Source organism: Mus pahari, chromosome 6 (genome assembly GCF_900095145.1).
Source record: "Mus pahari chromosome 6, PAHARI_EIJ_v1.1, whole genome shotgun sequence".
Taxonomy (NCBI): domain Eukaryota; kingdom Metazoa; phylum Chordata; class Mammalia; order Rodentia; family Muridae; genus Mus; species Mus pahari.
The window spans coordinates 71,872,284-71,886,528 of NC_034595.1; the positions used below are offsets into that span (position 1 = coordinate 71,872,284).

The 14,245-nt window shown below is 43.9% G+C and overlaps 1 protein-coding gene across 4 annotated transcripts in view; it reads right to left on the reverse strand.

Annotated features, from left to right (window-relative positions):
• The window catches only part of Nfyc (nuclear transcription factor Y subunit gamma), a 68,562-nt gene that overhangs the window by 2,946 nt on the left and 51,371 nt on the right, over window positions 1-14,245 (reverse strand). For all 4 annotated transcript variants that reach the window (XM_021199548.1, XM_029540289.1, XM_029540288.1 and 1 more), the window contains exons 5-8: window positions 13,647-13,742; window positions 8,717-8,890; window positions 4,922-5,080; window positions 1,175-1,282 (exon numbers count right to left, since the gene is read on the reverse strand). In XM_021199548.1, coding sequence (XP_021055207.1) covers window positions 1,175-1,282; window positions 4,922-5,080; window positions 8,717-8,890; window positions 13,647-13,742 — 537 coding nt within the window. The remainder of the gene's footprint in view (window positions 1-1,174; window positions 1,283-4,921; window positions 5,081-8,716; window positions 8,891-13,646; window positions 13,743-14,245) is intronic.

Genomic DNA, 14,245 nt, shown 5'->3' on the forward strand with positions numbered 1-14,245 from the left:
CTCTGCCTCCCGAGTGCTGGGATTAAAGGTATGTGCCACCACGCCCAGCTCTCAACAAACATTTATTAAACAACTACTAGGTGCCAACTTGTAAAATTATGTCATGGAGACTTTAAGCACCCACAAAGTACCCAATTCTTAGATCTTCCATTCTCCCCACTTTCTGGCGTCTATTGCCCAAACTGGCCTCTGAGGAACCACAAACCTTTCTCACTTCCTTCTGCTTCCATGTCATAAAAGGCATCTTGGATCTCAAGAAAAATCATAAGAATCCTACCTACATGCTTTTAAAGAAAAAAAAAAAGTAGAAAAAGGGAGACAGGCTCATGGGCATAACCAGTCTTGATAAGACAATCAGAATCACTGAGACCCAAGAAACTCATGGGAAGCCCAGATCCACAGGCAAGCAGGTAGCAGGGATAGAAAGGTCCTTTAATGATTCCAGAGGTGATCCTGAGCTTCGATGCCTTACTTTTGGCTTATTCCTCACATTTTCCCAAATGAGATCTTTGGAGACCTGCTCTAACACAGCTCTGTCACCACTGTCAATAGATACATCACCAGAAATGCAACTGGGCCAGACAGGTCCAGCTCTTAAACGATTGCTGCTTTTTTTGGGTCTGAGGTGAAAGGTTCCATTAACAATGCAGCCCCTTCACCACTGTCCCCCATCATCTGCAATTGATGACCATGGCCCTCAGGCCTGAGCCTGGAATAAGTAGCCCCCTTCGCACTTATGATTCAGCTTTCAAGATGGTAAGGCAGGGAGGACATGAGGGGGGGGGGGGTTTCCTCTGGCTGAGCCTGTCTATGGAGGTAGAGTAAATATGCTTCCCCAAGGGCACAAGAACACCAGAACATAACTGTCACGGGCACTTAGGATGGAACACAGCCTGGCAACTGTTTTCCTCCAGCTTGATGTATACACACTTATACTAGGGTTCTTCCTGATGTTCTTGAGACCTCTCTGTCTGTTCCCTTGTCCCTCAAGAGCAGGATGGTAAGAAACACACTGAATCCAACTGTCCAGTCAATTCCATCTGCCCCTGGATAAGGGGCAGAGATAAAGGTTTGGGGTAAATGGTTCTTGCTGAAGGACAGGGTGATGAGAATACAAGAAGTTGGCTGGCTAATGTTTGTCTCCCACTCAAGTCCATGTCTCCAGTGTACATACCTGTTGGGCGTTGGTAGCAAGTGTCTGGATCTGTCCCTGGACAACTTGGGTGCCTGATACAGGCTGGGCTAAGCGGATATATTGCAGCTGGCCAGCATTCAGCTGCACCTAGGATGGGGCAGAGATAGAGAGCACAGGGGATGAGCATAGCCTCATACACACACACTTCCCATGACCAGGTTTAGGGATTGAACACACCCTGCAAGTCTCTCATAGAAGCCTACCCTGAAAAAAAAAGTCCTTTTAACACAGGCCAAAACAAGAAAGCACACCCACCCACAAAAGAGCATGTCCTAATATGGCTGCGCACCCACCCTCTGCTGGCAGTTGGCTATTTGATCAGAGCTTATCTGAGGCTTTCCTGAGATTGCCTGACACTTCAGACTGAGTTTTAAGTGCAGCCCTCCCCCACCATCTCCATACACTTTGAACAGTTCCAAGGTTTGCCAGGCACCCAAAACAGATGGCTGTCAATTCAAGCCATTCAGCACATCTTGGAGGAAAAGCCTGGCCTGCTTTACTATCTCTGACCCCAAGAGCCAAGACCAATCAGGAGGGAGTTGGGAGTAGTAATGGTCTGGAGACTTTGAAGATCCTTGATATTCAGCACTAGCTTTTGGCCAAATACTCCCCAGGGGAAGCAAAGCCAGTAAAACTCTCACAGAAAACTCCACCATGGGAAAGCAAGGCTACAAAACTGTCCTTGGAATTCTTCATGCTTACAATGGGACTTCCAATAACCAGTAATATAGCAGCCTGCACTTAATTGTATACTGAAAGCCTTAACTCAGACTACTAGAATTCCACTCTGCCATGAAGGTACTGTCACTTGGAGCTGGGGTAAAGGGAGGAATGAAACAGTTACTGAGATCTGTGGATCAGCAGAGATAAAGGGTAGCGGGGTGTTGGGGGAGACAGTGGTTGTGTACGCCCACAACTCAGGGGCTGCAAGTTCTTGAGAATATAAGCTAATTTGGTCTATCTGTATCTAGGGGTCAGAAAGCACCTTCCTGGCTGTTCAGCTTCCTTGTATTGCAAGCAAGAATTTCCCCAGGCACACAGCATCACACCGTTGTATTGGCACAAGTTTCTTCCTGGCTTTCAAAAGCTAACTTCATCCCAGGAACCTTACTTCTATGAGGAAAATGCTGACAGGATAAAGCTGCGCCCTACATGCAGTGCTACATCAAATGCTTCTCTGAAATACTGGCTTCAAAGCATTTGAGCCATCAAGAAAAATGGAAGTTCTTTAAAAACAAAACACCAACACACACACACACACACACACCCATATATCCATATATCCATCCATCCATCCACCCACCCACCCCGCCCATCCCTGGCTGGCTCTGAACTTACTACCTACACAAGACTGACCTTGAAGTTCTGATTCTCCTGCCTCTACCTCCCAAGTGCTGGGATTACAAGCATGTAGTTTATACAGTGGCACGAATCAAACTAAGGGCTTTTTGCATGCAAGGCAAGCACTCTACTGACAGTGCTGTATCCCTAGCCCATAACCCATATTCTTCTTCTTCTTCTTTTTTTTTTTTTAAAAAAAAGCATTTATTTATGTATGTGCTGTCTTCAGACGTACCAGAAAAGGGCATTGGATTCCATTACAGATGGAATTCCATTACAGTCCTCTCACTAAGTGCTTGCTGGGAATTGAACTTGGGATCTCTGAAAGAGCAGTTAGTGCTCTTAACTGCTGAGCCATTTCTCCAGCTCCATAACTTATATTCTTGGTGAACAATTCCAAAGCTATTGGCTTGAGGCAAGATAGAGGAGACACAGAATTTAAACCTGTTAAACATCTGGTTCAATGGAAATACATACAGCAAGTGTACTATGACCTGCATCACTTTGTTCCAGAGCCAACAGTTGCTGATGGCAAGTTGTGCCTGAATTCCTTATCAAATCTGTACTGCAGTTTCCTGTTGCCATCAAGCCATTTCTGTGGATGAAAGTGGTTTAGGAATCTAGAAGGCCAGGCAAGAATCCTAGGGTGAAAAACTAAAGTCTTATCCCAAGTTTAGGTAAGGCTCCTAACAATTACAGAGGTGGCACCTGTAGCAGCTTCTAGGGCTGCCAAGCGGCTCTACTCTGAAACAGGTGAGCAGCTTTGCTCTTAGGCTTGAGAGACCTAGAGTTGCCCAGTGCCTCAGTCCTTCAAGACATAGTGAGTCTACTGCTCCTCATGGCTCTGTTGCCCAAGTTCCTTAACAAACAAGCTTCTTCTCTAGCTTTTATGAGGGAATTAAAGGTTCTGTGTTCCAGGTCACCACCATTACAGACAATGCTGAGCAGCCTCAAGAGTCTGGAAATGCCAGCTTTTGAGATGTCTTAAGAGCAGTGAAGATGAAGTGCTGAATTTTGTAACACATTTTTCTAATCAATACTTTGTTTCTCAGAGGGATAAAGTTACTACTCCAAGATGGGGGATCTCAGGCTTAAATGATCTTATTTTGGTCCATACAAAACACATATAAATTAGAGTATAGTGGCGCATGCCTTTAATCCCAGCTCCCAGAAAGTAGAGGCAGGTGGACCTTTGAGTTCAAGGCCAGCTTGGTCTACAGAGAGAGTTCCAGGATAGCCAGAGCTATACAGAGAAACTCTGTCTTTGAAAACAAACAAACAACAACACATACAAAAAGAGAACCATTTAAAAGGAACTTCTTAGAACTGGTGGCTGAAATAGTGACAAAATGTAGAACCCAAATACTTGGAACTACTTGTATGTTTTGTACGAGACAAAGGGTGTTCTTTGGGCTTTGTTCCAGAAAAGTGGCAAAGCAAGTTCAAGTGGATTGCTATCAGCCTACATTTCATGAAGGACTGTTCTACTCCTTCTCATTTTGATCACTTGTTGCTTCTTGCATGCTTAGAGTTGTTGTTGTGATAACTTAAAGAACAGGGAGCTTTTTAAAGTAAAGAAATGAGTAAGTTAAATGGAGGCCAAAAATATACTTTGCTACAGGTTCCTCTGGGAACCAGCTTAAGAATACATAACAATGGGCTGGAGAGATGGCTCAGCCGTTAAGAGCACTGACTGCTCTTCCAGAGGTCCTGAGTTCAAATCCCAGCAACCACATGGTGGCTCACAACCATCTGTAATGAGATCAGATACCCTCTTCTGGGGTGTCTGAAAACAGCTACAGTGTACTCATATATAATAAAAAATCTTAAAAAAAAAAAAAGAATATGTAACAAGTTATTTATGGTTGTCCCTATATATCTTCCTCTTACTCTCTTCTAATCAAAAGATAGGTCTGAGGATGATGAAATGTCACTTGTTTCCAAGCCTGATGACCTGAGTTCGGTCTCCAGGACCCATGTGGTAGAAAAAGTTATGGTACTCAAATTCCCTGACAAAATATATACTGAAGCTTTTAGCTGACATTAAACCACTTGTATAGATGAAAGTGCCTTGGAAAATCTCATTACATAATGTTGTCCTGATTTCTATACACATAAAGCATACCTACTCACGCACAAACAAATAAATGCAGTAGCAGTAGTGGTGGTGGCAGTGGTAGTAGTAATAGGCAAGAGCTATAGCTAGCACTGTTTCTCTGAGTAGGTATAGGAGGGGACAGAGAAGAGTTCCAGCACAAGTAAGGCAGAACCTGGACTGAAGCAGAGCAGAAAGGAAACATCGAATGAAGCTGGGTGTGTTATGAGAATACCGACACCATGAACTGAAGAAATCCATCCGGCTGGGGACAGTGAAGACGGGCTTACCGGGATCTGCTGGATCTCTCCTGTGTTGGTAATGATCTGCTGCATCACCTGCATGGTCTGTCCAGTGCCACTCTGGGTCTGCTGGGCCTGACTCTGAGGTTGGGCCTGCACAATCTGCACCTGCTGACCTTCTCCAACCTGCATGGTCACAGGTGTGGTCTAGAAGGAAGAGCCAAGAGAAAGCTGTTTGAGCTCTGGCTGGGAGCCTGTAGTAGTAAATTGGGAGCACACACACTCCATTACTGCCTAAATTTGTCACCCTCTTAACATGCAGCCCAATGGTTGTACAACACAGCTAGAGTTAAGTCTGAAATAGAAACAAGAAAGCCAAACCAAGTTTTAGGTTCACAGTGCAGAATATCTAAGCTTAAATGTTGCAACTCCATAGTCCTTCTGTGATGGCAAAGTGCATATAAAATAGGGAAGAAAAAAAAAAAATCAAAGCAATCATGACAACTGACAGAAACAGACCCATGTCAAATTAGGGGAAGGTGAATCTAGAGGGCACAATGAAACATGAAGTGGAGCCTATATGAATGCATTATATTTAGGGTCCTAGACTATATTGTAGGCATGAAAAACACTGAAAGGCAAAGAGATTGAAAGCACAAAGGCTCATCTCTAACGCTAGGCCTAGCACATGTAGGCTCTCATCCACTCAAGCAGCAGAGTGAACCTGGCCCAGCTTAGCCAGACAGTTGCTATAGATCATAGCACAGCTCCCCACAGGAGTGAAAACATCAGATGCTGGCAACCCAACAAATCCTACCCTCATTCAATAGCACCCAGCAACGCAATAGCTTGAATAGTCAAGAATGAAGAGTCCAGGTTTAAGAAGTTTGTGACTTACGTTCATGACTTGTACTTAGCAGCTTTACCACTATGAAGCAGACTCTAAATCTCAAGACCTTAGCCCCCAATGGGACCTTGTTAAAAAGGGTTTTAGAAACAGGGTTTCCTCTGTGTAGTTTTCGATATCCTGGAACTCACTCTGTAGACCAGGTTGATCTCAAACTCCTAATAGATCTACCTGCCCCTGCCTCCCAAGCTCTGGGATTAAAGGTATGCACCACCTGCCCAGCTTCTTTGATGCCACTTTTACAGAGAAATGAACACAGTGTATCTGACCTGTCTAAAATTGGGAGTGATGGGAGATTGGTGGAGTACCTGTACCTGTATTCTCATCCCACAGACATGATCTTCCCTGCTCTGAGCTAACAACCCTGACAGCCAGATGATAGGGAGAGTTTCAAAGTATCATAGACTTCAAACAATGTTGCTGTTCTAATGTTAATTTTTGACTGCACAGGTGCCCCAGATGTAGTAACTTGGTGACTAAAACTATAAGGAGGGTGGGGGAGGGTGTGTGTGTCATAGGAACTAGACAAGAGATTTAAGGGATAACTAGGTAGTAAAAAAATGGCTGAAAACTGGAAGAGGAGAGACAGCATTCTCAGTAAGTCTCCTTGGTAGGCTGGACAACAGCAAATAAATAATCTCTTCCACCTGTCTAGCATGATACTAGATCTATTCCTGACCTCCAGAAGGGAGTTCCCAACTAAAACAAAACACAGGACTCACTTCAGCACAGTTCCTTCCAACTTTATTATAATGTATATCCTACCTTAGGAAAGATACCTGCACTTAAATGAAACAGCCTTCACTACTCACTAGGCTCACTAGGCTACTTCACTACTCACTAGGCTACTTCACTACTCACTAGGCTACTTCACTACTCACTAGGCTACTTCACTACTCATTAGGCTCACTAGGCTACTTCACTACTCACTAGGCTCACTAGGCTACTTCACTACTCACTAGGTGTGACCTAGCCCCTGGCGACCCTGGACCAGCAGGACAGAAATACAACAACTTCACCAACCTCACAAGCTTTCTCAGCTCCAAGCCCAGCAGGTCTCGGCTGGCAAGGAAGACAGATGGAATCTTTGCTGACCAAAACCAAGCATGCTGCCAACCTATCATTGTACTCCACCAACCTAATTTTTGAGAGTATTTCCAAGGTATTCTAAATTATTTCAAGAAAATGAGGGCCTGTATTAGCACGGCAGCTGCTAAATCACCCATAGTGGGGGCTGGTGAGATGGCTCAGTGGGTAAGAGCACCCGACTGCTCTTCCAAAGGTCCAGAGTTCAAATCCCAGCAACCACATGGTGNCGCCCTCTTCTGGAGTGTCGGAAGACAGCAACAGTGTACTTACATATAATAAATAAATCAATCTTTAAATCACCCATAGTGTGCCCTGCTGTAAGTATAGCAGCCATGGACTTCTTGGGTCAATCAGCCAATCAGGGCCAGCCCTTGGCAGCCTCTCTTTAAGTTCACTCAGTAAAGGGACAAGGCCTTTGGCAGATAAAGATTTCTCACTGCAGAGGCACAGGGCATCAGGGTGCAGTGAACCTGAGGCAAGGACTGGCCATAACTGGTTTTGAACCTTGTTTGCCTAGTAGTGTCTGACTGAGAAAGTACTCAATATACTTCTATTCTATGAGTAAATGAACAAGAAATAAATCCTAAAGTAAAAAAATAAACCCATCCCACCCCAATGTTTTTCTTCTAGACAAACTTAGTTCTTCACTAGAAATATACAAGACTCTCTAGGATATGTTTCCTAGACTTGCCTGGATTGCTCTCATACTAATTAAATTCTCACATCATTTCCTTTGCCGTTTCTCACTTTTCTGTCTGCTTGCTTTACGTGCTTGTTTTGAAACAAAATTTCATTCAGCCGAGTTTTGTCTCAAACTCTTGATTCTCCCACCCCCACCTCCAGTGTGCTGGAATTATACATATATGCCACCATGCCCAGCTATTTCTCATTTCTAAGCCGCTAGCTGTGCTGGGGCTTTGAGTAGCAACATCATGCTTTCCCAAAGTATTAATGCTTCCAGTGATCCCTCTAAAAGTCACATTATTCTTTTCAGGAGCCTCTAACCACCTTTTCTTCCACCAATTCCTCATATCTTTGTCAGATACTCTTTTGATAACACTCTGTACATAATTCTAAGGCTGACTTACGTGATGATATAACCTTTAAAAATATTTGTATTCCCAACTAAGACTACTGTGAATTCCTTGAAAATTAGGATTGTTTTATCCATGTTTATGTCCCCAATACCTAGCATAAGACTTTACTCACAGAGGATGCTCACTGTTTGATGAATAAATAAAGTAATGACTGACAGAATTGGGATTCAGAGCTCACAGTACTGAGTCCTCTGCAGCCTCTCATGACTCCCAACGGATGGTACTGCTCTCAACAGTACTATGGGGGAGAGAAAAAAATCCTCTGATTACTATTGTCAAAGGAAAAGGTCACCTGACACAAATACAATAGGACAGAGACCTGCCAGAAAGGAGAGGTATGCAAGCTAGCAATAGTACTGCTCTCCCCTTTAATGTACAAATTCCAGTCCTGACATAGACAAGTAGCAGTTATGGAGTCCACTGAAAAGATCTTTTACAGACATCCCACTACAGTTCATGGGTGCATTAGTGAAAAATTTTTTCCTTCTAGAATATCTGAGCTCATAGGGATCCTGGAGAACATCTTGTCCACTGCACTTTTCTTATCTGACCTAAGAGGAAAACAGGGTCCAGAGAGATTAGGGTGATACTTTGCCTCTGTGACTCAATGTGGGGGAAGCTCAGGTTTCCAGACATCAAATGCAGCACTCTGTAAGGATGTGATGGCCTCTCTCTGTACTGGTCACACTTGCCCACCCAAACCTAAGAGACATTGCGTTGGGAGGTGGGTACTCCCTGCCGCTCACAGACCTGACCCTGCTGAGGCTGTGCAATGATGATCTGGCCAGGTTGGATGGTGGTCGTAGAACTGGTGGTCTGCTGGCCTTGCTGCTGCCCCTGGACCTGGACAGCAGTGGGCTGCTGAGCCAGCGTGAAGTAGTACTGGACAGGCTCCGCAGGAGTCACAGACTGGCGTACCTCCTCCTGTGGGGTAGAAGGAGAAGCAGGTAAGGGGAAAAAAACCGACTCAGCCACCGCCACAGTGAATTTCCACTCTTCCCTGAAACAGGCTATGTGCAGTTGCCTGCCGAATGCTGAGCTCTTCACATTTGCAGTCAAAGGAGAAGTGGAATTTGGAGACCAGTTGTGCTAAATCAAACTAAAAATAACAGTTTCTATAGGCTTCACAGAACATATAGTCAATTTTCTGAAGTCCCAAGTAATCGTCCATTGTGTGATGAGTTGCAAACAGGCAAATAATTACCATAAGCAACAACCATGCACCAGCAGAGCTTGTCAGTAGATTCTGTCAAAGCCTGTGATGAAAGATGCTACCCAAACTTAATATCCCCAAGTCCCATAAAAAACAGCACCCCCTCATTCCAGAAGGGACCTATCAGGGAGAGAGGAAACAGCTTTTCCTAGGCGTTTCCAGCTTTTCGCATCACACTGAAAGCTCTCTGTTCATCACTGATGTGTAAACCCCAGCATAGCATCTGAGTCTAGTTGTACTTAGCCACAGAAGTGCAACCCAGGGGACCTGCCGATAGCCCTCCGCTGGGGCGCTGCTTTGGCTGACTAGGGAGGCAGCATCCTTTCCGATCTGTTGGGTGAAGAGATTGTTCTTCAGCTGACGTTTTCCATGGCAGAAGGAGTAAACAACCCTCTCCCAGCCACCTTGAGCTCACAGCTGAGAGTGTAGGATGTTTACACACACTACAACATGGTTACAGCCCAGGGGTTGGTAGGCCTCTGACCACCTAGAGATCAGCATCTCATCCCGAGTGACCTGTGACACAGTGTTCCTGTCCAGGACAACAAATATATTCGACCACATGGGCTGAGTAAGAATGTTAGCTAATTTTATTCACTTTCTTATTCAGAGCTACCCCTGTCAGGTACTGAGACCATCTCACCTGCTCAATTCTCTCTAAAGCGTACTTCCACGATACTGTCATGGACACTTATTGCAAGATTTTGTACTTGCATGACAAACTGTCAGTTCTGCTCAGACGTGAGTACTACCGATTCTTGCTTGCCTGCTCACTTACTTGCCGCTCTCCCTGGTGGTTCTACACAGGTACTGGTGTACACTAACTGACTGATGAGTCTACTCATCAGACAAGCAGAAAGCTGGAGACAGAGAAGTGCTTTTCTGAATGTATACTGACTACAGTATGAATTCTTCTAAACTGAACAGCTATCACCAATAACTCTAAAAAATTGAGTGTCTCAGATCTGTGACCAAGTGTGTGGGAAAAGTTGTCCTAGTAGTACCAGGCTAAGTGCCTGCCTGTTAATACTGTAACTGGGATCATGAATAACTAGCCTCCGTGATATTTCAATTACAACATAACAAGGTTCCTCAATGGTCATCAGAACACAAAACTGTTCCTAACGTTCTGGTTATCCAAGCAAGTCTTTAAGCATAAGCTGACCTTCTGCGTTAATGTAGTCTGCTTCAAACCCATAGTTTCAGTCCTCAACATGATCATGCAGAGGCAAAAAAAAAAAAAAAAAAAAAGTAGAGCTCTTTTTATTTTCTCAACTTCAAGTCAAAGCCAGGTCCATTTCAATTCTGGTTTCTTTTCCATTTTAAGCAAAAGTCAGCTGGCAACATGTCTTGGCAGGGATACATACCAATACTCCTTTAGACCACAAACCTGAGATCAACTGCTCTTTCCAAAGCTGTGGAAGTAAGTTCAGTGTCTATTTTTCCCCCTACTGAGATCTCCCCTTCCTATTTTAGAAATAGGAAGGCCGGACCTAACAGTGGAAACACTCTTGGCTTATGAGAGTATTAAGAACTGAGAACACAGAGCAGCAGGGGAGACAGCGAGGGACAAGGTCACTTCCTGTCTTTGACCTGTGATCAGCTCTAGGTGTCCATAATTACAACACTGAACAAGATTTTTGTTTTGTTTTTCCAAGATAAAAAGCAAATTCTTTAAATACCTCTGCCAGAACCCAAAATAGTGCTTTAGCAAAAGCTCTCAGGCAGGCAGGTAGGTAGCCTCTCCTATGCTTCCTTCTGCATCCCCTCAGGTAATAATGAATTAGTTTCTAGAACACTGTTGTCAGGACAAGCATGTCTATTTTCAAATTGCTGTGATGGAAGAAGGCACAAGTATGGTTCTTCTGCTTTATGAAGACTCATTCTGCAAATGGAGGTCAAGCCAGCAGGAAATGATGATGCTTGATTTAAAGAAATGGGTGAAAAAATAATGACATCTCAATGAGCAAGGAACTTTCAACTCATAGCTTAGTGGGGGGAGAAGTCAATCCTTAACTACCTTCTACTTGCAAACAGTCTACTTACTTCCATGGCAAAAAAGAGAGAGGGAGATTCCAAATCATCTCTGAGAAGCCTCATAATTCAGTGTCTCCCTTTCCAGACGGATCAGCACCAAGCCCTAGGAAAAACGCCTGACAGACTAAGTCAGTACAGAAGGGTACCTGCTCCATGCTAACACTCAGTTCAGAAAGGTACCTGCTCCACACTAACAGTGGCTTCTCCAATGCTGAGACTGAAAAACAGTGACAGTGAACAAACAGTATCACAGCACAGGGTCATCACTACACTGATGATCAGCCAGCTCCAGACTAGGGGAAAAAACACATTTGCTTTAGTGGCAGGGTGAAGCACTGCCTCCTTCAGAGGGTGTGTTTTGGAGAGTAGGCACTTTTAAAGGACTTTAGGAGGTGCCAGCCAATTTGGAGCTTGGGAAAACTTCATGTCTACAGAGAATTAAAAAATGCTATCTTAGAATTTCAGGCCAGCTTTCAGCAATCTCAACCTTTTAAATGCCAGGCAGCAGCTGTCCTGAATAGGATGCCAATCAATAGCTCAAACACCTACAAAGAACAAAAACCAGGCAGCTAAAGGACTGTTCTTGCTGTATACCTTTTAAAGGGAGATGGGCTAAGTGTAGTGGTCCATGCCTTGAATCCCAGCACTCAGGAGACAGAAGCAGATAGATCTCTCCGAGTTCCAGAACAACCTGGTCTACACAGTCTAGCCAGGGATACACAGTGAGACCCTATCTCAAAAATCCAAACCAAACCAAAGAACAAAAGAGGGAGATGGGGTAGACCACTAGCAAGTCTAACACCCTGACAGACCCAGAAGAACAAACAACTTTGGAGGAAGGTATAGGTCAGCAGCTCTCAACCTGTGGGTTGTGACCCCTTTGTGGGATGGAGAGATCCTTTCACAAGGATCACCTAAGACTACTGGAAAACAGATATTTGCATTAAAATTCATAACAGTAGCAAATTACAGTTATGAAATAGCAATGAAAAATATTTTATTGTTGGGAGGTTATTACAACATGAGTAACTATATTAAAAGGTGCAGCATTGGGAAGGTTGAGAACCACTGGTTAGGATAATAACTTTCTCTTTAGTCATCAGGCAGCCCATAGTGAACGATCAGTACAATAAGAGCAATGCCTGACTGCATCACAGATCTTACCACCTTGTCTTTAAAGGAAGCTCCTGGTGGATACATGGGAGCAAAAATCCAGTAAGGAAAACAGGCTCATGGTATTATCAGCTCCAAATGAAGAGAGGCAGTCTGAGTTCTTGTGACTTCTCAGAGAGAAAGGAAGTAACCCAAGAAAAGGAGACAAGTTCATGGGCACAAACCTGCAATGTCTCAAAGCCGATGAGCGTAGCCAGGGACGACTGTGGCAGGCTGCCGCTGTAAACATCCGACTGAAAGCTCCTCTCAACACCTTACAGCTTCCAGTCAAGGATGTTTACAGTAGCAAAGACTGCCCAGAAAAATAAAGAGCTTCAGAGAGGCACAACCTGCTCCCATAAGGAGGTGACCCAGGGTTTGCTAACCCAAAAACCCTCATGCAGGGTCAGAATTAATGTCAATTAGGATGCCCACTTCTCCAACACGTTTTTGACTGGTTATTTGTACAGGTCAACATGGGGAGAATGGTTGTCATTAAATGACTCTAAACAGTATACTACAAAATAATTTGTTTAAAACACTTCAATCTTATGAACAAAAATAAAACAAGCAGGACATGGTATGGCTTTACTTCTGTGAGGCTATTACACTAAACCTAGTGAATCATGCAAACTGTGTGTCTGAAACAATGAGCGCTATAGGACTGGGGTCTATTACAACCACAACTAAGTTATATGCACCCAAGTGCTGAACAAAACAAATGATGTGATCTTTGGAGATAACAGGCAGAAGAGGGGCAGACACTCGGTTCTTGTAATTAAAAAGAAAAACGTAAATGGTGGTTCTAAAATTTCACTGGACACTAAAGCATCTAGGGAACTTTAATTATTGATTCCTGGGGTCATGGGATGATAGGTTCTGACTCAGTGGATGATGGGTAGAGTCAGCACACTACAGAGACACAGCACAGAGTAAGAGAATAAAAGCCACTAGCTCCAATCTGATCACTATGCACAGAGGGGTTGTTTCTTAGAATCTGAAATCTGACTGGCTGAAAAGGTTTTATTTTAGATGAAGAAACCCTGAACTGAGCCCCCACTCTCTGTGACCAGTCTTTTTAAGTTTGTTCTCACTGCACCACCACCCCAGAGGCACTGAGTTAAAAGTACCCATAAATGAGTAGGAGGAGATGCTGAGGATGATCTGGACTACAGAAGAGAACCACGAACAAGAAATGCTTGGGTGGGTGGGAGGAGCCCCGGACAGCATCTTGCCCAGGCCCTGGAGGTGGCAGCTGAGCAAATCCTCCCTGCTCACCTGGCGCTTTGGAGGTTTCAGTTCATCTCTTGGAACAATATCGATGAGAAAGTCGAACTGATCAAATTTTGTAATTGCCATAGCAATATCATTCCTCTGTAACAAAGAAAAACAGAGTTAAAAACTGGCCTAGGAAGAATCTAGTTCTTTTAGTTGTTATCCTTAAAGCAAAAGGGCATGATTCTATCCCCCTAGTCCCAGTATTTGGGATTAAACCTAGGGCTTTACACAAGCTAGACAGGTATTCTACCATTGAGCTATACCCCAGCCCAAGGAGATGACTTTTAGACTGTACTAAAAATCTCTAGATTTGTCCAGAGCTAAAAATAAGAGCAGCCCAATTTATATCAGACTTGCTGGACAGAAATCAATGAAAGAGATACACATATCTTGTGCTCTAGGACAGGACATCTGAGCCCTACTCACCACTATTTCTGCTTGTTCTGGTTTCAAAGCTTCCATAAAGTTGTAAAACCACCATCCTCTGGCTAATTCAGGACAAAGCCAGCAGTCTCAACTGGCATTCTGTGGTCCACAAGGTCAGCCCATCATTCACTTGTATGATCTTTTTTTTTTTTTTTTTTTTTTTTTAAAGATTT